Source organism: Mus caroli, unplaced genomic scaffold (genome assembly GCF_978045245.1).
Source record: "Mus caroli unplaced genomic scaffold, Mus_caroli_1 scaffold_5, whole genome shotgun sequence".
Taxonomy (NCBI): Eukaryota; Metazoa; Chordata; class Mammalia; order Rodentia; family Muridae; genus Mus; species Mus caroli.
Window position 1 is genome coordinate 12,338,119 of NW_028227260.1, and position 24,254 is coordinate 12,362,372.

A 24,254-nucleotide genomic window follows, 5' to 3' on the forward strand; every position below is an offset into this window, starting at 1 on the left:
CAAGAAAGCAGAGGGCTGAAGGGAATGTTTGCCTACAATGAGAAGCTGTGAGTCTGAGGTGGATGAAATAAGAACACAGGGTCTGGGGAGCCAAAGGCAGCCTCAAAGGTGAGCAAGAGGAGAAGATTCCTCAGAAAGCCACCAGGTGGTACCACCACTTCAAACCCATATCAAGTGTCTTTTAGGGACTGCCTTGGGTGAAAATCCAGTATGAGTGTGGTGGGATACTTGTCACTCTACGTAGTGTTAACGTATTGGGGACAGGACACAGGGGTTTCAAGGGTTATATATAATAGAAGAACAATTTTAAATACCAATTTTGTCAATGACTTACACACACATACACACACACACACAAAGCACAGATGTGCAATAGCTACAACCCTCCACAGAGCTGCTTTCTATCCCCTTCCACAGTTGTATCCCTAGGCTGGCAGGACTACTCACTAATGAATGAGCAAGAATAACACATTATACACCATCAACCTAACACAGGCATAAAAGCATCCTAAAAATATGGCCAGGGCCATTAGTTACAAGGTCTCAGAACGGAGGCCTCTGGAAGAAGTGCAGATGCATACCCAGATATATATGCAGGTGTGCATGCTATGAAGTGACTCTCTTTCCTACGCCCTCACTTCCAGCTTCTCATTTTCCTTAGGAAAGATCAACTCTGGTGATAACCAATACCTTCCACACAACATTAATTGATGCCTCCTGTTAACTCTTCCCCTGTCAGTCCATAAAAGCTAGCTCTTCAGGTGAGATCAACATGGGATTTTAAACGGATCAAGGAGAATCTGACACAAAATGCCATATTTTCAGATATCTAGTTAGCCACAGGAAAATTTACATTTGAAAGGAAAAAGGCCTCCTCCTTTCTACCAGCAAAACCACAGGTTTTGCATAGACCTTAAATAACAGATCACCAGGAAGCCAAATGAGTTCTGGTTTTGCTTTGTGTGTGTTTCCCCCAAAGGGAAGATCAGAGGCCAGCATTAAGCACTCTACCACTGAGCTAAATCCACAAACACTTTTTGTATCCTTTGTTTACAGATTATTTTCAACAAAGAGCCCAAGGCCTTCAAGACCCATGCCAGCCAGGCATGGTGGTGCATGCTTGGAATCCAAGCATTCTGGAGACTGAAACAAGGGAATCGCTAGTGAGCCTGAGGTAAGCCTGGGCTACATAAGGAGACATTGTCTCCAAAAATATTTTCCATGCCATTGAGCCTCTGAGCCGTGATGTGCTTTCCATGCTAGCGTGTACATATCTCCACACATATGCACATGCTCTCCCCCTCTCCCAGAGTCTCATGAATCAGTCCAAGGGGCAATTGGTCCATTGGTGTATTATCCCAGGCAGCCAACATAAATGATGAAGAAATGGAAGCCTTAAAAAAAATACATTTCCATTTCAGGAAAAGTGACAGGAGAGAGTGGTCACTTGGCTAGATCTCTTTAGGGACCAAAATGACCATTGCTGATACAACAATGAAAAGAAGGCTACACATTAGTTAAATTCTTTGGATAGCTATAGGTAGTAGTCTCAAATGGAGAGCACTTCTGTGTGGCAAACGTGAGGCCCATATTAATGTGAAGGGCATGCAAGTACCACCCATCCACATGCAAAATGAACTCTGAAGGTTTCCATGCGGATCTTTAAAGCAACAGTGTGTCACCAGGGGCAGAGCATTTATTGGTCCTTCCATTAAGGAAGGCTTTGAGTCAGATCTGTCGGGAGGATTAAATGTACCAGAACAGAACTCACAGAGCAATGTTCTATAAAGTCAGATCCACATATCAGTACAGGGAGCAACCGTCCCCTCAACCCCCATCCTCTCTAGAATCTCATGTGAGACAGATGATCTCACCTCCCAGCATCAGAGCTAGACCTGTTACCAATAACATCTTTAAAACTGTCAGATCCTTGAGCATTTCTCTCTGGAAAGGGTACTAAAGTGCAAATGCATAACCTTAAATAAAGATGGTAAGAAGCAGTTTATCTTTCAGAAGGCAGATGCCAAAGTAGCAGAGCGGCTTAAAAGGATGATTATAAAATACATTTTGTATCAGAAGAGCATAACAATAACAGTAGTAATAGCAAAGGATAAGAAATGCACAAAATACAATAGACACTTACCAAACACTGAATTCATGATAAACTGGAAATAGAAACAAGGACACATAAAGCCAACCAGAAACCCACGGAGTGGCTTCACATTAAGAATGACAAAAGTGAATAAGAGATATACCCCCACCTTGTCCTTTAAAGGGATATAAGGAATGGGCAGTACTTTCTCAACATTTCCCATGTGGCATGTAGCCTGAAGTGCTTGCCGGCAGGGCTGCCTGCTTGTTTTCTAGTCTTTGTACAAGCACCAGGCACTAGATGGGGTGCACAGTTGGCATGCAATAATCACATGTTATAGAGTGTTCACTGGTGTTCATCAAAAAAAATTTTTTTAAGGAACAATGTCCAAAATCACAGGCAGGAATGAAGGGGGCTAAGACACAGCTTCCCTGCCTGACCTGCTAAGAATAGAAGCCAGAAGCCCAGCATAAACCTGGCCTTCACCTAGGTCAGTCAAGGATAGACTACAGCTCGGATATATAATGCGTTACATGGAGAAAGCTGATCAGGAGTTCCTTCTGCAGATGAAACCAAATGATTTTTATTTTGTTTTGGATTCAAGTAGAAAAGAGCATTCCGATGTTCAAAACCAACTGTTCATCTCGGAGAACATATTTGCTTGTAACTGTTAAAACTTCCATTTTGTTCAATTTTGCTTCTCAACTCATGTTTTGAACATTGAAAAAAATCAACAACAGCAACAACAATAACAACAAAAACAAAAACATTCCCTTTGTCTATTCACGGTCTATTTTGGGAAAGCCCATCCTCTTCCTGTATGGGCCTAATGACAGAAAAAAAATTGCAAAATAAGAAATCATATCTGGGCCAAAGGTTTTGTTACCTGTGACCTGAGGTGGAAACAGGGTTCACCTACTTAATATTCTAGAAGCTCAAATGGGCAGCTGATGGCTGCCAAGCCAGCTGGGATGCTTGGCTTATTCTCTGAACTCTAGCTGCATCTCCCTTCTTCTCAAACAATAAACCAAACGAGTCAGCCCTGTCACTGCAAAGATCAGCCTTAGTAACTGCAAATGCCACAATTAATGCTAGCCGTGTCCTAATATTCATCCTCCGTGCTCCTACCATTTCTCAGGGTTATGAGGGGTCTCCCTTAGACTCTGAGTTCTTCTGCCATTGTTCAGGTCCTAAAACCAGTCTGTCTGCAACTGCCACAGAGTGAGGAATATCACAAACTACAGTAACAGCTGGATACAGCTGGGTAAACTTCTTCAGCTAAGTCTGTCTCAAGCTCGGGCCCCAGGGACAGGGTTCAAGTTCAGAGTCAGAACCAGATTCGAATGGCCTCTTTCCTCATTAAACCAATTCCAGGCCTGAATCAAATGACCAGGCTCATAGAAAGAAAAGAGCCCTCCCATCTTTAGCTAAGTTAAAGGGGATTTGTGTCTTCTGCTGAATTCTCACAGGGTCCAAGGTGGGATTACAAAGTAGATTCATAAACCTGGGGAAAGATCCCACACATCAGCAAATCAAAACAGACTATCAAACCCGAAAAAAGAGTTCCTCTTTTGATCATAGCTATGAAGAGATACTGACAGACTGCAACATCCTAAAGGTTTTAAGAACAAAGCTTGCTGGAAACAAAAGGGGAGGGGTAGACTTCAATAAGTTAAGTCCAAAAGCTTGAAAAAATTTACACAGAAGTTTAGGAGGAACTAGAGTGATCCCTCACAGATTTAGCCTCAGATCTTTGTGTTGGGGGGGGGGCATTTTGTTTTTGTTTTTCATTGATTTTTGGGTGGGAAAGAAACGTAGCTTTTGAGATCAGTACAATGAACTATTTATCTGGCCTGACAAGGCCAATCAGTCTCCACCACACACACTGTTTATTATAAGGAGGAGCAAAATAGTGTTAGTCTTGATGGGGTGGGGGAGGACCAAACAGCACCCATCCTGGTACACAATGCCTCCCTTCAGCTGGGAACTGATGCTTTGGCCCAGGTGACCCCAGAGGTCAGTGTGAAGCCTGGAACAGAATGGAGATGACCTGTTATGGGCTTCCTAGTTACAGGGTGCCTTTGCCTGTTCAGGTCTCATAGTTACTGGCATTTAGCATGGAAAAGCCCCAACTATAAAAGTTTTGTCTTAAACTAGCTGTAGGGCTAAGGTATAAGGCTTTAAAAAGTCAAATAAACTTTACCCTTGGAATTCATTTTTCTAGTGAACAAGAGATTTCATTTGGGGATCTCAAAGGCCAGAGTTGCGGTTCTAAAGAAACAAATATCTGCAAAGTTCTATTCTTTTAGTTGAGGTAATTTCACTGAAGCCATACAGATAATTACCTTCATTCTTTGCCTTAATTATTTCTTTATCTTGTAAAATTAATTATGCTAAGTCTCATATTGACTTGATAAAATACCAGGGGTGACCAGAAAAACCTGACTTAGTAGTCACTCTGCATGGAATTGCTGGACCTATTGACTTGAGAGGAGCCATACGAAGGTTACAGCTCACAGAAGCCACAGGACTCCAGCTCTTCGGTCCACAGGCAAAGCCTTCTCTGAGCTTTGGAAATGTATGTGCAAGAATGGAGACTGATGGTGTTAGCTCAGGATACACAGGCTGTCATACCAGCACTTTGGAAGTTGAGACAAGGGGGTGTTCAGGACTAGGCTGGGCAAAAATTAAGGCCAGTCAGACTGTTTAAGACATAGTATGTGAGATTGTGTCATAAAAAATATTTTTAAAAAGAATTCAGGAGGCACATTGGGAAGACTATAGTTTTATAGTAACATAAGCTAAATTCTTAAAATGGGAAAGCCCCAATTTTGATACAATGAGATTTTAAAAAAGAAGGGGAAGAAAGAAAGCCCTATAGTTGGTAACCAACTTGGGCGTCTAGCCAATATTTCATGTGAATAATTCAAAATAGGAAATGGAACCCAGAGCAGCTGGAGGGGGCAGCAGAAGAGCCAGGAAGGGAGAGAGACACAAAGCCAATGTCACCAACAGTAGGATCAATGGGTAGTTTATTGGACAAATTCTCATGCTGTCTAAATTTTATGAAAGATTAGCTGTTCTTCCCTGTGGTTATGTAAACCTGCATTTTTCCCCTTGTTAATGGAACCCTTGCTAATACACTTCTTCCTGCTGGTTTTGAAGAGCTCTCAATTCCTTTTTAAGGATGTAATAAGCCCAGGAAAAGAGGGCAGTTGAAGTCTAACCTTTTGTGAGTATGCTCAGCTTACTGTGGGCCCTAGCTGCCCTAAGGTCAGAACAGTCCAGAACTGAGTAGAGTCCTCTCTGAACTCTTAGATTCTCTTTCCTAGCATTCAAAAAAATAGTTACTACCAGGGCAGGTGGTGAAGAAAGCAGTTTTAGTAAACTAGTACCTGAAAGTGTCTTAATGTCTCAACAAAGGGGAAAACAATACTGATAAAGGGTTAGGGGTTAGATGATATACTAGCTATATCTAGCGATATCTTTGAACATCCCTCCTTGTAAATACAAGGAGGCAGGGTCTGTGTTTAGGGAGTTGTACAGTTAAAGAGACAGATGCTAATAGAGTGTATTATAATTCAAAGGTGGGTATGGACGGACACACTCATATCAGCCTGTATCTTATCATTCTGTGGATTCACCTTTCATCCATAAAAATAGCTATGAAGGTTGAAGCTAAACCCTTAGAAAAAGCATTTACGAGTTTGCTCAACTTTCTTCTGAAAAAGAAAAAAACTCTTTTTACCACTCGTGTGTGTGTGTGTGTGTGTGTGTGTGTGTGTGTGTATACAAAATTTATACTGAAAACCAGAAAGACAAATTCCTTAGCTTTTCGGTAATGCTCAATTTGACATTATGCATACAAGGGTTTTCAGATGTGCCCATGTGTAGGGAGAAAGGTCTCCCACTTTGCCATACCTCGTTTATTGGTTCTTAAAATGGTTTCAGAAGAAAGCAGAGAGTTTCCACTGGATACATCGTGCATGGGTTTCTCTGGAGCTTTGTTAGAGAGAAGATCTTTCTTCATATCTTTCTTTATTTCCTGTGAAGATATGGGAAGGGGAGAAAGTATTTATAGGTTGAAGTTTTGGGAAACCTCTTTATCTCTGGTAATAAACCATATATAACCACAATACAACATTTGTCGGACACCATTGTCTGAATTTGTATTATTTCCTTCTTATATTTGTTAAAGAAACACCTAGTCCTATAAAGTGCAATAATGCCTAGTGTAGAAAGGTTCCCTTATACAACTGGAGCCATTCCATGTGAGCATCAGGAGAACGACTGAGGTGTGAATGCTATCTCGTAGCTCTAAATTATGGCTTCTTTTTACTTTTTTCCACTATGCCAAGCCTCAACCAAGAACATGCCCTACTTCAAAAGCTCTGATTTCTATTCTTCTCAACAAAGGTTTAGCAAAACTACATCCACAAACCATCACCACGCTCATAATCATACTAAACTCAAAAGATAATTTAAATGCATTTGTAGTCCTCAAGTCCCTCAGACTTCTTAATTCCTGACCAGGGAGGGGATAAAGGGAGGGAGGATAAGAACTAAATGACAGATAAAAATAATGGCCACCAACCACTCCCAGTTTCCCTGTCCCCACTGCTGCACACCTCCTTTCCAATCCCTGACCCTCTGTACTTCTCCCCCATCTCCTCCCATATCTGAACAGGGTCCCCCATTTCCTCTCCCCCTCCTCTTCCCCTCTCAGATCCTTTGCTTCCTCTACTTAACAAGATTTTTTTCTCAGGAGCCAGGTATGGCTGTCCCCTGAGAGCCTCTGCCAGAGCCTGACCAATACAGATGTGGGATACTCACAGCCAACCTCTGGACTGAGCATGGGATCCCCAATGGAGAAGTTAGGGGAGGGACTGAAGGAGCTGAAGGGGTTTGCAACCCCATAGGAAGAGCAACAATATCACTAACCAGACCCCTCCCCCCAGAGCTCCCAGGGACTAAACCACCAACAAAAGAGTACACATGGAGGGACTCATGGCTCCAGTCATATATGTAGCAGAGGGTGGCCTTATCTGGCATCAATGGGAGGGGGGGTCCCTTGATCCTAGGAAGGCTCGATAGATGCCCCAGTGTAGGGGGACGCTAGGGTAGTGAGGCAGGAGTGGGTGAGTGGGTGGGGGAACACCCTCATAGAAGCAGAGGGAGAGGGGATAGTATGGGGGGGGGGGTTCCAGAGGGAAAACCGGGAAAGGGAACAACATTTGAAATGTAAATTTAAAAAATAACCAATAAAATTTAAAAAAAATAATAATGACTATTGTTTTAAGTCAGCAAACTCCAGCCCACCATTCTAGGTTGTAAATAAAATTTCATTATAACACAAATGCATTCCTGTGTATTTTGTATGGCTGGTTTGGTGCTCTAATTTCAGAGTTAAGAAGTTGTTACAGAGACGAAGCCTGAAATATCCGACCTTTAACAGTAAACGCTTGCTGACTTTCATGTAGGTGGACTCTTACCAAATTCATTGAAGATCTGACTCTTGGGGCCAGAAAGAGCTCAGTGGCTAAAGGAACTTGTTAAGTGACCTGAGTTCAATTCCTAGGACACACAAGGTAAAGGAGAGAACCAACTCCAGAAAGTTGCTCTCTGACTTCCATATAATCAATCGATAGATGCAATTTTAATAATCTGGATATTTGGGTTGAGTCAATGGCTCAGTGAGTAGGAGTACTTGCTGTGTAAGCATGAAAAGCTGACATAGAATCCCCAGAACTCATGTAAAAAGTCTGCTGTGCTGGAATGTGTGCTAGTAACTCCAGCAACACATTAGGGGGTGGGGAAGAGACAGGACAATTGATGGGACTGGCTATCCACCAGCCTAGCACCAGGTTCAATGGGAGACTCTATATCAAAGGAATAAAACAGGAGACTGGAGAAATGGCTCGGTGGTTAAGAGTACTGTCTGCTCTTCCAGAGGATCCAGATTCAATTCTCAGAACCCACATGGCAGCTCACAACTGTCTATAATTCTAGTTCCAGATGATCAGCCATCCTCAAAGAGATGTAGGCCAAACATCAAATGTACATAAAAAAATTAAAAATGAAATATTTTTAAAGGAATAAAACAGAATGATGAAGCAAACAGAATGATGAAGCACGCGCGCGCGCGTGTGTGTGTGTATGTGTGTGTGTGTGTGTGTGTGTGTGTGTGTGTGTAGGGGGGAGGGGGAGAGAGAGAGATCTGAATCTTTTAAACCTGATGCAAATATAGTTACAAGCTGAATATTCCTTTTATAAAACATGAACTGCTACAAATGCAAAACTTTTTGAGGTTTCCACACCTGACCCCATGTGAATGGTTACAGTTACAACCAGAGGTGTACTGAAAATGTATCAAATTGTTCTCAGCCTATGTACATATAAGAGACATAATTTTGTGTGTGTGTGTTTTAGATTTGGAACTTAACTGTATTGGTATCTCATTAGGTATATGAAAAAACCTCCCCTCTAGTCCTAGAACTAAAAGGGTCCTAGTCCCAAGTACTTTGAGTAAGGGATACTCAACATACATTTTATATTGCTTTCATAACTTAGATAATTCTTTGCAAAATCACTAATTGCCCAAAATCTAGCAAGTCACATCTATCCATGTCTGAGCCCATGATCATACTAACTTAGGTACAAAACTAAAGCTGAGGGGCTAGACCTGAAACAAGACTGACTGACAGGAAAGGCTCAGATAAAGCATGTATGCTTTCAAATCAACGGGGTAAGAACTTAGGTTGGTCCCCTTGACAAAATGAGTCAGAAGGCTGAGGTAGATAGAAAACAACAATGCTTGTCAAAACATTGCCTCTGCCCCTAAGCCAATCACTAGCTTCCTTCACAACAGCCTCACCCTCTGTTGCTCCTTTACCAGGGCCCCACCGGAAACCAGCAAGTGAGCTAGGGCTCTTGCCGGGCTGAGGGCTTGAGCTGACATCCCTGAGCCCTAAGGAGGCAGAGCTCAGTCCCACACCAACAGCAGTACCTCTGCATATCACACAAAGCTGCTCACATGTACTTGTGTGTGTGTGTGTGTGTGTGTGTGTCTATGTATACAGGGACACCCACCTCAGCAGCCCCCAGCACCTGCTACAACAGCAGTTGCTGGTGTTTCCTGTAGCCCCACAGGCAGATGGCATCAGGGGACAATCTGCAAATACTGTCTGCCTAAGCCACATGATGGCTGCCAGCCGGCTATGGCTCTTGAAGACAAGAGAACAAGCCATCAAACACACTTATTTCTCTAATGGTTACTAACAACAACTGTCCACCTTTGCTATGGAGGAATTCTAAGATATTCAGTGGACCATGCTAGCAATACTACCCTTCTGTCAACAGCATATATCTGGGATGAAGTAACAAGGAGAACAAAGATTGTGGTCGCTAAGATGATCAGTAGACGACGAAGTCTCAGAAGCTAGGGTTCTCAACAGTGCACAGGTCCCAGTGCTGTAGGGCAGCATATCATGAAGCCTGGTTGTGAAGGACCAACCTATCAGAAGCAAGTGGAACAGAAAGATAGAACTAGAAGCTTGCCTAGACACACCACAGTCCTTTGTCTCCCCACCCCCGCCCCATGCTTGTTCATATTTGATTAGAGTTCTTAAGTTGTTTCTTAGGTGGAAGATACTCACTTTTTCCAGAAAACAAAAACAAATGGGTAGATGATAAGGCAGCGAACTCTGGGAGCTCCTAACCTGAACAACGCCTTGGCTCAGTGCGGGCTGTGGAAGGCCCTCCTCCAACTACTGCTTCTCATAGGGGAGGTCTATTCTAGTTGGCATCCCATTATCTGTCCACTTACCCAGGCTGAAAAAGTCAGCATTTGTCCCCTCCCTATCTAACAAGTCTCCCAGTCTCGTTTGACCACTTCCTCTCTCTGTTTCTCTCCATTCTTCCTCTATTGTCTTGAAAACAATGATTTTTTTTAAAGCCTTAGATATTTCTCCAAAGGAAAAGTTCAAATGGTCAATACACTTGTGACAAGATGCGTGATCACTAGTCATTAGGGAAATGGAAATCAAATCCCCAGTAAGATACCCCTTCAAATTGCTAAGCCATCTTGCATTGAAGTGGGGGGAAGGGGGGAAAGAGAAGGTGAGAAAGAGACAACAGGAACTGACAAGGATTTGGAGGAAATGAAGCCCTTCTGCGTGGTTGAAGAAAATATAGAATGGTGAAAGATGCTGTAGTAGTTCCTCAAAGTTAAACAGAGACTACCACAGGACCCAACAATTCTACTCTTAGGGATATACTAAAAAAGAAAAAAGGAAAAAAAAAAAACCCTGAAAGCAGAGATGCAGACTTATAGGCATATGGCAATGCTAATCCCAGCATTATTTAGCCAAAATAAGGAAGAAACTCAAGGGTTATAATCAGATAAATGGATATGCACACTGTTGTACAACTATACAATGGAATAGTACTCCTCCTTAAAAAATGAATTTCTGATATACAACACAACACAGATGAACATAAAACATGCTAAGTGAAATACGCCAGACACAAAAGGATAAATACACAATTTTATTTCTATGAGATCTTTAAAATATGTAAATTCATGAATTAGGTTAGAGGTTACCTAGGAGTAGGGGAAAGGAAATTGGAAGTTATTATTTAATATTCATAGAGCTCTTGTTTGAGGCTTTGAGAATAGTGTTAGCTGTTGTATGGCATTGTGAATGTTATCAGCACCACCAGTTTTAGGCTAAAAGTTAAAATGACAGGTTTGATATGACTGTACACAATGTGCCAAAGCTCTCCATAGAGGTTGTATCTAGTTAGCAGTGTCTCAGCTGTATACAAGTCCCAGTCACAGAATAATACACCCAGAGAACTAAATAAATGAGCAGAATTAGAACCCCAGTTGACTAGCCTCAAGGTTCAACTTTCAGCCACACTTCTCGGAGCTCTGCTTCAGTTACATGTTTACTCAGTCTCTCCCCAATCTCCCCCTCCCAATTTAGTCTCCACAACACAACCAGGGGGCATTTCTAAAACAAACGTCTGATGTGTCATTCTTCTGAAATCTCTAGCTGCTTCAGAAAAACCACAGGACTAACTTTTTCATTCGAAAAATTTTCAATCACAGCAAGCTGCAAGTCTCCATGGCTGCTTCTAGCTGGAAATGCATGGTGTGCATCCTGCCCCCATGGCACCAATTACCATGCAAATGCAAGTTGGCCTATATTGTACCTGCACTGAATTCTGACATCACAAATGCCTATTGGGATCATCTAAAAACAGATGATGAAGGTCCCAGTAACACAACTTTATACTTGTGAAGTTCTTTCATGGATATATTTCCATTTGCTCCTTTTGAGACAGAGAGTGCAAGAGCAGACCAGGGCACAAAGGAGCAAAGAAGCAGAGTCATCCGTAGACACAGACCAGATGTACAATGACACTTCTGGCCTCCCCCAAAGAGCCAGTGCCATGACTATAGGGAGGGCACTTGAAGCATACTATCTGAGGCTCTAGATGATGGAAGCCTCTCCGCATGCTTAATGGATTCACTCTACCTCTACCCATAAACCAGAGATTATCTAGGCCCCAATCTACCAAGTCCTTTATCATGCACATGAAAGAATTCCTTCCTGAACAGGATGGTACACTTGGCACTAAAGCAATTCCTGCCTGCCAGATGGAGCAGCCACACCTGGAGCTCTCCGAGGTTCTGAGCCAAGTTTGCAGGATGCTAGATTTCCCCCAGACTGGGTGTTCATAGTCCCCCATCCTCAGTTTCAGCTTTGGGATAATTAAGCCTGCTTGTTAAAATGCTAGTTCCTAGTGTCTCAGAGTTAGAGGCTACACCCTGGGTAGAACTATGAGCTACAAAGGCTTCTGGAGATTTATATGCACATGTCATCATTACAGCACCACTTAAATACAGCACAAGAGATAGGGGCTATCAGCAAACTTCTTTAGGTGGAGAAGAAACCCACTTTCTCTTCTCAAATCCGGTGCCGTAATGTACTGGCTGGTTTTGTGTGTCAACTTTACACAACCGGACTCATCAGAGAAGAAGAAGCCTCAGTTGAGAAAAATGCTTCCATGAGATCCCACTCTAAGGCTTTTTTTCAATTAGTGATCAGTGGGGAGGGGGGCAGCCCATTGTGGGTGTTGCCATCCCTGGGCTAGAGGTCCTAGGTTCTATAAGAAAGCAGGCCAAGCTAGCCATGAGGAACAAGCCAGTAAGCAGCACCCCTCCATGGTCTCGGCATCAGCTCCTACCTCCATGTTCCTGCCCTCCCTGACACACAAAAACTAGAGTTATCTGAAAGAAAGAAATTTTAATTGAGAAAAATACCTCCATAAGATCTGGCTGTGACAAAGTTTCTTAATTAGTAATCAGTAGGAGAGGACCCAGCCCATTGTGGGTGGGGCCATCCCTGGGCTGGTGATCCTGAGTTCTATAAGAAAGCAGTGTCAAGCCGGGTGCGCACACCTTTAATCCCAGCACTTGGGAGGCAGAGGCAGGCCGGATTTCTGAGTTTGAGGCCAGCCTGGTCTACAGAGTGAGTTCCAGGACAGCCAGGGCTACACAGAGAAACCCTGTCTCAAAAAAGAAAGAAAGAAAGAAAGAAAGAAAGAAAGAAAGAAAGAAAGAAAGAAAGAAAGAAAGAAAGAAAGAAAGAAAGAAAGAAAGAAAGAGATCAGTGTCAACTGACCAAACCTGTTCCCCCTCCCCGAGCTCCTGGAGATTGGACCACAAAACAAAGATGAGGGACACACCAAATGGAGGGACCCATTGCTCCAGCTGTCTATGTGGCAGAGGATGGCCTTTGTTCAGCATCAATGGGAGGAGAGGCTCTTGGTGCTGTGAAGGCTCAATACCCCAGTGTAGGAGAATGCCAGAGCAGGAAGGAGGAAGTGGGTGGGTGGGTGGGTGGGTGGATAGGGGATGGGATGAGAGTTTCTGGAGGGGAGACCTAGAAAGGGGATGACATTTGAAATGTAAATAAAGAAAATATCCAATAAGGAAGGAAGGAAGGAAGGAAGGAAGGAAGGAAGGAAGGAAGGAAGGAAGGAAGGAAGGAAGGAAAATAGCAGGCTAAGCAAGCCATGGGGAACAAGCCATGGCCTCTGCATCAGCTCCTACTTCCTGCCCTGTGTGAGTTCCAGTCCTGACTTCCTTTGGTGATAAACAGCAATGTGGAAGTATAAGCTGAATAAACCCTTTCCTCCCCAACTTGCTTCTTGGTCATGATGTTTTGTCACAGCAGTAGAAACACTAGTGAAAACACTTAACAATGGAAATATGACATGCACAATAAAACTAAGGTCATCAACAAGACAACAATAGTGCAAGGATGTTAGAGCTATGCCTTTGAGGCATGCTCAAGATAAGGAAACAGAGAACTCCCCAGACTGCCACTGCTCCCCAGGGCATTGGGCTTTGAAGAGCTGAAATGGCTGACCCATTTTCAGAGAATAACAGCCCCAACTGTGTTAATATAGTGGAAATCTTTTCTGTGACATATTTAGGGGCCTGCAGAGAGCCACCTTGTTGAGCCAACACATAATCTGTATGCAACTGGGTGCTGAACCAGAATGAATAGTCTACTTTCCAATAAGTGGAGCTGCCTGGATGTGGCTAGCTGCCTGGTTGGTTCTCCTTTTCTCTCCCATCCATGACACAGTATTCAAGTCCTCGGGGTTACTAGCTTGACTCTTTAAATTGCTTGGTCAGTCTTCAACCAAACACTTCATGGTCAAACACCTACCAAAGGCAAATTCCGGGGAGAACTCTGCTCCTTCTCATCCTTTTCATCCTTTCATTGTGTCTTCTACCATCCATGAGAAAGAGTAAGGTAGGGCACAGGCTTCATGATGACCAAAGAGATTGAATGCTCTGAGCCAGAAAGTTAGAAATGGTCCTGGCATCACAGATCAGGAGCGGAACCTTGGAAGCAATGCTTCAAATCTCTAAGCAGCCCTTTCACCATCTGCAAAAGTTGTCTAATGCTAAAAGTGTCATCAGAGAGGTATCTTGACGAAAACTAATGGATTGAGAACTACTGTGCAAAATATTATTTGCTGTCAATAGTTGAGTGCTACTTTCAAAAAAAAAAAAAAAAAAACTACAGTGGGGCTGGGAAGCTGGCTAAGCCGGTAAGAGCACCTATTGTACAAGTATGAGGGCCTGAGTTACAATCTACAGCACTAACAGAAAAGGCTGGGTGTGACTGCGTGGGCCTGGAAACCCAGAATGGTGGTGGGATAGGATGGAAACAGAATTACTGGGGTTTACTAGTCACCAACCTAGCTCCAGACTCAGTGAATGGTCCTGTCTCCAGGGAATCAAGATAGGGAGTAATATAGTAGGATACCCAACATCTTCCTCTAACCTCACCCACATGCATGATGCATGCACACACACACACACACACACACACACACACACACACACACACACAAACACACACACACACACACACACACCCTACACATAATATAACAAATGAACCTCACAGTAATAATGCTAAGTACAGACACAAAATATTGCATACTGTAAAATTTCATTACAGTCCACCAACAGGCAAAACTAATCACTGGTTGAGAGATCTTAAAACAGTGGTCACCTTGTAGAGGTTCCTACAGGGTAGGGGAGGAAGAAGAAGCAAGAATGACCTGTTGGGAGGATGAAAAGTTTCTGTAATTTGGTTTAGGTAATAGTGAACTACACAGGCATATAAATACTAAACAATTCACTGAACTGCACTTCTGAAGCCTCTGTACTTTTACTGTAGGTTATTTCAATAAAAAAGAACGTGAGTACTCAAACCCAAAGAAGATAATCTTTCATTCTAAACATGCTAATATTTTGTCTTAGAAGACCAGAAACGTGACAAGTAAGTACTTGCATATTTTAATGCTCCTCTCAGGCAGTGCAAAGCTTTCAGAGATGAACATTAAGGTAACGGATGGTCACACTAAGCCAGATGCAGCATATTGAGGAAGTGAGCCAAGACACATCTCATCTTATTTATACAATCAGCTCAATAGATCCTCATTCTCCAGCTGCTGTCTGTCCCTCTAGCTTATAACATTTCCTTCTCTCTGGTTGCCAGTAATAGATGCAAACAGAGCAAGCTCGTGCCATGGACACCAGGGGGTGCTCAGGAGCTCATCATCCCACTTACTGGCTCAGGATGTGTGTCCTGGGACTTCCCTTTGGAATGGGAGGGCTACACTGGGTTGGGAAGGGTTCCCACAGTGCTCAAAGTTGACAGATAATGAGGGAAACAGGCATCCCTGGTCATCTTCCTTCAATTCTATATATTTCTTCCTGAAGGAAAAGCTTCCTTCTGAGTCAGACATATAAGTGGGATCACAGCTGTGTGCACCCCCCCCCAACACACACTGCCTTAGTTTATGGAAACCACATCTCAGAATTACTTACTGGATGGAGGTAAAAGGAATTCACTGAAAACAAACCATGACACCAAATGCACTAACCAAGAGAACTTTAACCAGCTAGAGAAGCCTAGAAATAGCACCCTGCTCCCTGCCACATGGCTTTCTCCTCCACACCAAAGTCTGATGAGGCCATCCTGTCACTGTGTTCCCAGCATGTGGCTTCCCTCATCAAATGCTAGTTGTCTCAGCACACCTGGGGAGACACAGCAAAGACTCTTAAGAGCAAAAGCAATAGGACAGGGAAAGCTTCAGCTGGATTAGAAAGAGTGTTTCTTTAAAAAAAAACAAAACTGTATGGTGGGGGGTGGGGGGAGAGGGAGGAAAAGAAAAGGCAAGAGTTATCCTGTCAAACCATGAAATATACAGGCTTCATTAGAGAAATATATGTGATACATATGTATCTGTAGACACCCATACATAAGTAAATATAGCAAAATATGAGTGTTTGATATGACAGGATGGTGGGCACATTGGTATTTGTTATTTGTTAGAAACATTTCAACATTTCCCCCTCAAAATTACATACTGAAAGCATGTTGATGTCTCATCCCACAACGGCTTTCTCATATTTACAAACTACGCTGCCACTCAGAGAAGCACTTTGACATGCAATTATAAATGTACCAATTTCATTTTCAGCTTAAAGCTAACAAGGAAAGACATTTTGATGCAGCAGGAATACCTACTGTCATGTTTCTATGTCAATCTTCAACTGGGTATTTGTGATATTATATATTTACAGTGTTATCTCCCCCAAATTAATCTGGACAGGAAAATGGCAAGATCAGAGAATCTCTTTACCTATAGGATGGGAATGAATGTCATCAAAAGGAGGGGCAGTGCTAGACAAGGATATAATGGGCTATTTTTATGTCATGAAGAGAGAACACTGTTTCATGATGTTCCAATGACCTATGTGACAGCCAGTATCTTTATGTTTGCCCACAACCTGCCCGACATATAGTATGAGTACCACTGTATCAGTGTCAATACTAACCAAGTGTTTGGACATGCTGTAGAAAGCTCTTAATGAATACTTAGCAAATAATTAGCCAATTAACTATATTGTTATGGGCACACCAACCATCCCCAGATGGTAAAGATGGCTAAGTTCATCTCCAAACCTGAGAAAACATGAGCTCTATGTCATATACCCTGAGACATAACATGTCATATACCCTGAGACATAACTAGAATTCATCGACGCATCTTCAGTATCTCACTTGACAAGATGCAAATTTTCCTTAGGAGTGAGAACAAGGTAATATGAATAAGAAACCTCCCGTGTCTCAGTTTGAAAGCAAATAATAATCCTTTCTTCAACTGTGATCATGGATTTTTTTCATTCTTCAAAATTCATCTTAAAAGCACTAAAAGAGAACATGAAGGGAATTGTTTTGTAATTCAAATGAGGGAAGACAATTTGACACTCTGATATAGAATCCAGATCCCACAAGACAAAGGGTTGAAAACTGTAAACGCAACACAGCAAAACACAAACAACAGGAAGTTCATCAACCAAGGCAAAAGACAAACTGGTGAATATTACCTGCTGCATAAAAGAAATCCTTCTACAGATTAGTAGCAAAGAGATGAATAATCCAACAAAATAGTAAAGAACAGCTCTTTGTGCTAGGGGTCAAATGACTCAAATGTATGAAACGATGCTTAATTGCACTCATAAGAGAAATGTAGATCACACTGGCATGCAGTCAGCAATGTCTGAAGAGTGTTCAGTGCCCAGGAGGACTTACTATTGTTCTTGCTATGTTCTCACACCTACAGTTGTAGCCCCTATCTACTGCATCACAATAATATTTACATAGAGTCTGCCATTCTCAGGATAGGGGCTATTTTCATGGCATGCGTCTCAGTGACTAGCACACAGCTGGTATTCCCTTAAAGAACTGGAAATTTGGGAAACTGCAAGAACAAACTTCTCCAGAAGTTGACATTCTAGACAAGGGTAGACACAATATTAATAACAATGAGATATTTTTAATCTATCAGATAGGCACCAACCAAAAAAATTGACAATAGCCTATTGGCAAGAGTACAGAAAAGGAGTGTCTCTCACACTTCTCAATGAGAACATAAATTAGTATATAAATCACCAGAACTTCTGTGGGAAGCAATGTGGTAATTACCTATCAAACATCTAAATGCCTATGACTTTTGACATGGTATTTCCACTTGGAAGGGTTTAAACTACAAATATACTTTCACATGTGCAACATGACATGTGTACAAGATTACCTGATACAGCATCGTTTAAAGTAGCAAAAGATTAAAGGAACATAACTATAGTAGACAGGTTGTGACCATGAAGTGCAATTTTCTCCAGGAATGAGGCCTGCTTGTATTTATCAATAAGGAAACTCACCAAGACACAGTTCTAGGTCAAGAAGCATAAGAACGCACGCTGACATTTAGATAAATTGGGGCACACACCTCAATGTGTAATACAGATCCCACATAAAGTAAATTGATAGCCAAGGCTTCCTCTAGGGATGGAAACAAGGAAGCCAAGAGACAGATAAAGCATATATTTTTGTCCCTTTTTACTGGTGCCATGTGCCAGTTATTCTGGTATGTGTCTGTCTGTGTTTATCTGTGCATATGCTAGAAGTCAACATTGAGTTTCTATTGCTCGCTCCCTTGTTTTATGAGACAGGCTCTCTTACTGAACCCATGGTGTACTTACTGGTGAGGCTGGCTCACACAGATCTGCCTGTCTCCATTCTACCCAGCTGGGCTAGGTGCTCAGGTCCTACACTTGCAGAACAGGCACCTAACTGACTCGGCCATCCTCTTTCCAGCCCCTAGTTAGTCATGTCATCAATACAAATATTAGTAACTGAAGCAGGGCTACCATTTCTCATCCAGACTACGGAATGTTACCCTTTTTTTTCTTTTCTGGAAACAAAAATAATTAAACTAGCCCCTGATAAGTTTAACTAATCACTATGACTCTAGATCTGTTGTTTCATTTTTGGTTGATTGGTTGGTTCATTGGTCAGTTGGATTTGATCCACCACCACCACCAGGGGCATGGTTGGATCAAAGTGGGAGCTTCATGCACACTAGACAGGCCATCTACATATAAGCTCTGCCCCCTGCCCCAGCCTTCCAGAACTCCTGTTCCACAGCAACTACCCACAGTGTCAACAGTAATGATAACATATACACAGTTAGAGAAAGTTCTCCAGTCTACACATTTCACCAAAAAGGAGAGACGTGAAAACTGAACTGGGAGAAAAATTACAATAGATCTCAGAGTCAATTGTTTTCTCAGGAGTATAACAAAAAAATTCAAGATGGTTTGCTTTGAAATTGGGTTTGTTACACATATCATTCTGGCCTTCAACTTGGAAGCCTCCCCCCTCAGATGTCAGAGTGCTAAAGATTATAGGTGTGCAGCACCAGACACAACACAAGACTCCTGAGTTGTAAGTAAAACTAGTGGCTTAACAGCAGTCTGGGAAAAATAAAGTGATTATAAAAAAGCAATACTAAACCTTAACTATGGTTCAATCACTGATACAACAGAGTTTCTTGAGCACCCAAAGTGGAACCAAGAGCTAAACAGTTTGGACTGGTTTATTAGGCTCCAAAAGATGAATTATATGACTTCAAATTGAATTATGGTGTGGAGAGTTTCCTGATCAATGTTACGTTCTGGAAAGATTTTGAAATGTGTCGTGTAATAGCATACCTGGCCTCTGAAGCCATCATCTCAGATGCAGAAACAAATAGATTACATTTGAGAATAATATACTTGCTTTGGGAAGAAAAGGAGACAGAGGGAGTGTCAGGCAAGGTTCAAGGACCACTCCTCCTCTTTTTAACGGCTTTAATGAGGACAGCCGATGTTCCCATGGCCCTGTGGGAGAACCCCGCTCCCAGGCACTGCCTGCATGATAAGTATAGGACCGTATGTCTATCCTTTATGTACTCTGTGAGTACCTAAGGGGAAGAAATCGTTCTGAATCATCTTCCATCCCCAATTGTTGGTTTGGGGCTGGTTGGTTTTCTGAGACAAGTTCGCATTCTGTAGCCCTGGCTGGCTGAGAACTCAAAACAATCTGCTTGCCTCTGCCTCCCAAGTGCTGGGATTAAAGATACACAATGCCATATGTGGACTAATGGGGAAAACAAGTACATTAAAATGAAACTGAACCTAAGCTTCATTTTTCCTGTGTCTTCTAAAGATGAGGGAATATGGTTGTAGTTATGAAGAATAAATTATGATGGGCTAGGAAGATGGCTCAATTGATAAAAGTTTTAGCCATGCAAGCATGAAAACCTGAGTTTGACTTCCCTCCAACCATCTTTAAAAGCAAAGCACAGCAGTGTCTGTGTCTGTCTGTGTGTGTGTGTGTGTGTGTGTGTGTGTGTGTGTGTGTGTGTGTGCCTATAATGCTGATTGGTACTGGTTAGGCACAGGTAGGTGGATGCCAGGAGCTAAGTGCTCAGGCAATCTAGCCAACTGCTGACTTCCAAGTTTTGTGAGACACTCTGTCTCAAAATACAAACTGGAGAATGAAATAGAAAGACACTCACATCTTGACCTCTTGACCAGACATGCACTCACACACATGTACTTATGTATGCGCGTGCACGAGCACACACACACACACACACGCCACACACACTGGAACAAACAAGAGCATACTATGAGCAACATACTGTTCTAAAAGCATACACGGAATAAAACACTTAATGCTCACAACATCACTGAGAAGTAGGGCCATTATTGTCTGGTTTTGACAGATGTACAAGGTAAATTCCATGCAGACAAGGGGTTAGTTGGTGAGGGTGTCTTATAGCTGAGTCCCTGTGCTAGCAGTCACAAACCATGCTCTGCACACAGAACTCAAGTGCTTCCTACATCAGCTCTCCTTTTGCTCCATAAGTAATTGAAACAGAAGAGACAAGGAAAATTGTAGTATCAACTTTGAGCAGCGACCAGCACAATGTGAGAGCCAATGAGTTGCCAGCCACTCCCAAGTAATTAAATTCTTGATTTTTTTTTTTACCAACATAAAAACACCTGTTTACTGTTTGGTGAAAGAATGTTTACATACATTTCTATCCAGGCTAACTCAATCATCGAGAATACATTCTTTCGATCCTATGACAAAACAATGCCATTTCATGCTCATTTCCTGATTAAAGCTTTTAGACAGCTGGGCATTTTCAGTTCTCAGAGCTGGAGGGAGCCAGGCAAATTTCCACCCAGTGACTCTAGGATCATTAATCTAAGGAAAGTATGTGCCAAGGCAATACTGGGTTTTCCATTGTTTCAGTAGGGGAGGGGAGGAGTAGGTTAATCTAATTACCCTATGTGTGGTCAGTCACCCAACTTCACTTAACAAAAAGACCAAATGCCAAACTGTACCTCCAACAGCAAATTCCTAAGGAATGAGGCATTCCTTACCAAAAGAATGCAAGGGATGCTTGCAGTGCTTGGAGGCAAATATAGTAACAATAAAAACAGTTACCCTGACCTTACACACACACACACACACACACACAAGTCAGGACATTTTAAACATATGAAAGAGCTCAGAACATAACTATAAACCCCTGTCTCTCTATATATATCTATCATATCTGTGCACATGTACATATCTACATGCATGCATATGCACAGGCAACAAGAATGGAAAAGTTTTGTAGCAAACCATGGTTAACTGCAGCTGTAGCTGTCTGGAACTAGAAGTTGTCAGGAGCCAGACACAAATGGAGACCTAGAATCAGGCTCACTCTGCAGCCATGGCTGTGCACTTGGCACGAAGTTCGGCACTTGGAGCCTGCCAATGGTATTTCTCTCTCTGGTAAGGAGCAGCTGTATGCAGAAAGGCAGCAGCCTGGAGTTGGCAGCTGACACTGGACTTTACGTTCTGGCTCTACCACTGCTAATGTGGTAACCTCTGGGCCTTGGTTTTCTTAGTTGCAGGGAGAGATGAAGGTATTTGTGAAGACCAGTGAGACCATGAGAAAGAAGGCAACAAGATGGAGAACCCCACTTACGAACAGGGAGGTGGACTGCAATAGAGTTTTAACTACCTAGCTTGGGATACTAGCACAGTCTTGTAAAGCTCTCAAAAATTGACTTCTGTGTGTCCTTTCTCTCTCTCTGTCTCTCTCTCTGTCTCTGTCTTTGTCTCTCTGTCTCTCTCTCTGTCTCTCTCTGGAGTTTCCTGGCTACCAAACAAGCAACACCTTAAAAAGCAGCACCAACAGACTAAGAAAGGAATAACAGCAGCCAATTCAGAATGCAGCAGAAGCTGGACAGGTCTCAGTGTGTGTGGTATTTTTCCCTGAAGAGAGGAATCGGGAGATAGAGAAAAAATTCTGGATGAAGAGCATTTTATTTTATTTTATTTTATTTTATTTTATTTTATTTTATTTTATTTTATTTTATAAAGCTGCCCAGTTCAACAAGGTATGGGAAAACCTAGATGACAGCAAATATGAGAGTGAGTTATTCTCTCTAGAGAAAGTTGGAAGTTACATGAGAAAATTAATTACAGAATAGTCTTGCTTCCTAGTTGACATCGACACTACTACATTAAAAATAGTGAGGAAGAGTCTAGCAGAATCCAGGTTAGGAGAGTATACGGAAGCTGGGTATTTAAAGAGGTGAACCAAAACTTCAGCTTCTGTTAAAACTGCACAGATGATACTTGGCATCGGCAATGTAAGAGATAATAAGGAATAGGTCTTACTCAGAAACACAGCAGCAGGTGCCAGAAGCCACAGCTAGGACAGGAGAGTGGCCACCTCAAAGAAGGAAGATGGAAATCCAGAGAGGTGGGACAAGTTACTGCTGTGTTTTAGCGTTCTATGATCTATGCACATGTTGATAAAAATCACTCTCCATTCCTATCTCCTTGTACAAAAGTCAAATCTAAGTGGATTAAGGAACTCCACATAAAACCAGAGACACTGAAACTTATAGAGGATAAAGTAGGGAAAAGCCTCAAAGATATGGGTACAGGGGAAAAATTCCTGAATAGAACAGCAAAGGCTTGTGCTGTAAGATCAAGAATCGATAAATGGGACCTCATAAAGTTGCAAAGCTTCTGCAAGGCAAAAGACACCGTCAATAAGACAAAAAGACCACCAACAGATTGGGAAAGGATCTTTACCTATCCTAAATCAGATAGGGGACTAATATCCAATATATATAAAGAACTCAAGAAGGTGGACTCCAGAAAATCAAATAACCCCATTAAAAAATGGGGCTCAGAACTGAACAAAGAATTCTCACCTGAGGAATACCAAATGGCAGAGAAGCACCTGAAAAAATGTTCAACATCCTTAATCATCAGGGAAATGCAAATCAAAACAACCCTGAGATTCCACCTCACACCAGTCAGAATGGCTAAGATCAAAAATTCAGGTGACAGCAGATGCTGGCGAGGATGTGGAGAAAAAGGAACACTCCTCCATTGTTGGTGGGATTGCAAGCTTGTACAACCACTCTAGAAATCAGTTTGGTGGTTCCTCAGAAAATTGGACATAATACTACCAGAGGATCCAGCAATACCTCTCCTGGGCATATATCCAGAAGATGTTCCAACCGGTAAGAAGGACACATGCTCCACTATGTTCACAGCAGCCTTATTTATAATAGCCAGAAGCTGGAAAGAACCCAGATGCCCCTCAACAGAGGAATGGATACAGAAAATGTGGTACATTTACACAATGGAGTACTACTCAGCTATTAAAAGGAATGAATTTATGAAATTCCTAGGCAAATGGATGGACCTGGAGGGCATCATCCTGAGTGAGGTAACACAATCACAAAGGAACTCACATAATATGTATTCACTGATAAGTGGATATTAGCCCAAAAACTTAGGATACCCAAGATATAAGATACAATTTGTTAAACGCATGAAACTCAAGAAGAACGAAGACCAAAGTGTGGACACTGTGCCCCTTCTTAGAATTGGGAACAAAACACCCATGGAAAGAGTTACAGAGCCGGGCCGTGGTGGCACACGCCTTTAATCCCAGCACTCGGGAGGCAGAGGCAGGCGGATTTCTGAGTTCGAGGCCAGCCTGGTCTACAAAGTGAGTTCCAGGACAGCCAGGGCTATACAGAGAAACCCTGTCTCGAAAAACCAAAAAAAAAAAAAAAAAAAAAAAGTTACAGAGATAAAGTTTGGAGCTGTGAAGAAAGGATGGACCATCTAAAGACTGCCATATCCAGGGATCCATCCCATAATCAGCTTCCAAATGCTGACACCATTGCATACACTAGCAAGATTTTGCTGAAAGGACCCAGATATAGCTGTCTCTTTCGAGACAATGCCGGGGCCTAGCAAACACAGAAGTAGATGCTCACAGTCAGCTATTGGATGGATCACAGGGCCCCCAATGGAGGAGCTAGAGAAAGTACCCAAGGAGTTAAAGGGATATGCAACCCTATAGGGGGAACAACATTATGAACTATCCAGTACCCCAGAGCTCTTGACTCTAGCTGCATATGTATCAAAAGATGGCCTAGTAGGTCATCACTGGAAAGAGAGGCCAATAGGACTTGCAAACTTTATATACCCCAGTACAGGGGAATGCCAGGGCCAAGGTGTGGGAGTGGGTGGGTAGGGGAGTGGGGGGCGAGTGTATTGGGGACTTTTTGGATAGCATTGGAAATGTAAATGAGGAAAATACCTAATAAAAAAATTAATTAAAAAATCACTCA

At 42.4% G+C, this 24,254-nt stretch overlaps 1 protein-coding gene across 6 annotated transcripts in view; it reads right to left on the reverse strand.

Moving 5' to 3' along the window:
- The window catches only part of Sh3kbp1 (SH3 domain containing kinase binding protein 1), a 358,871-nt gene that overhangs the window by 220,119 nt on the left and 114,498 nt on the right, over positions 1-24,254 (reverse strand). For all 6 annotated transcript variants that reach the window (XM_029473429.2, XM_029473430.2, XM_029473431.2 and 3 more), the window contains exon 3: positions 6,014-6,137. In XM_029473429.2, coding sequence (XP_029329289.1) covers positions 6,014-6,137 — 124 coding nt within the window. The remainder of the gene's footprint in view (positions 1-6,013; positions 6,138-24,254) is intronic.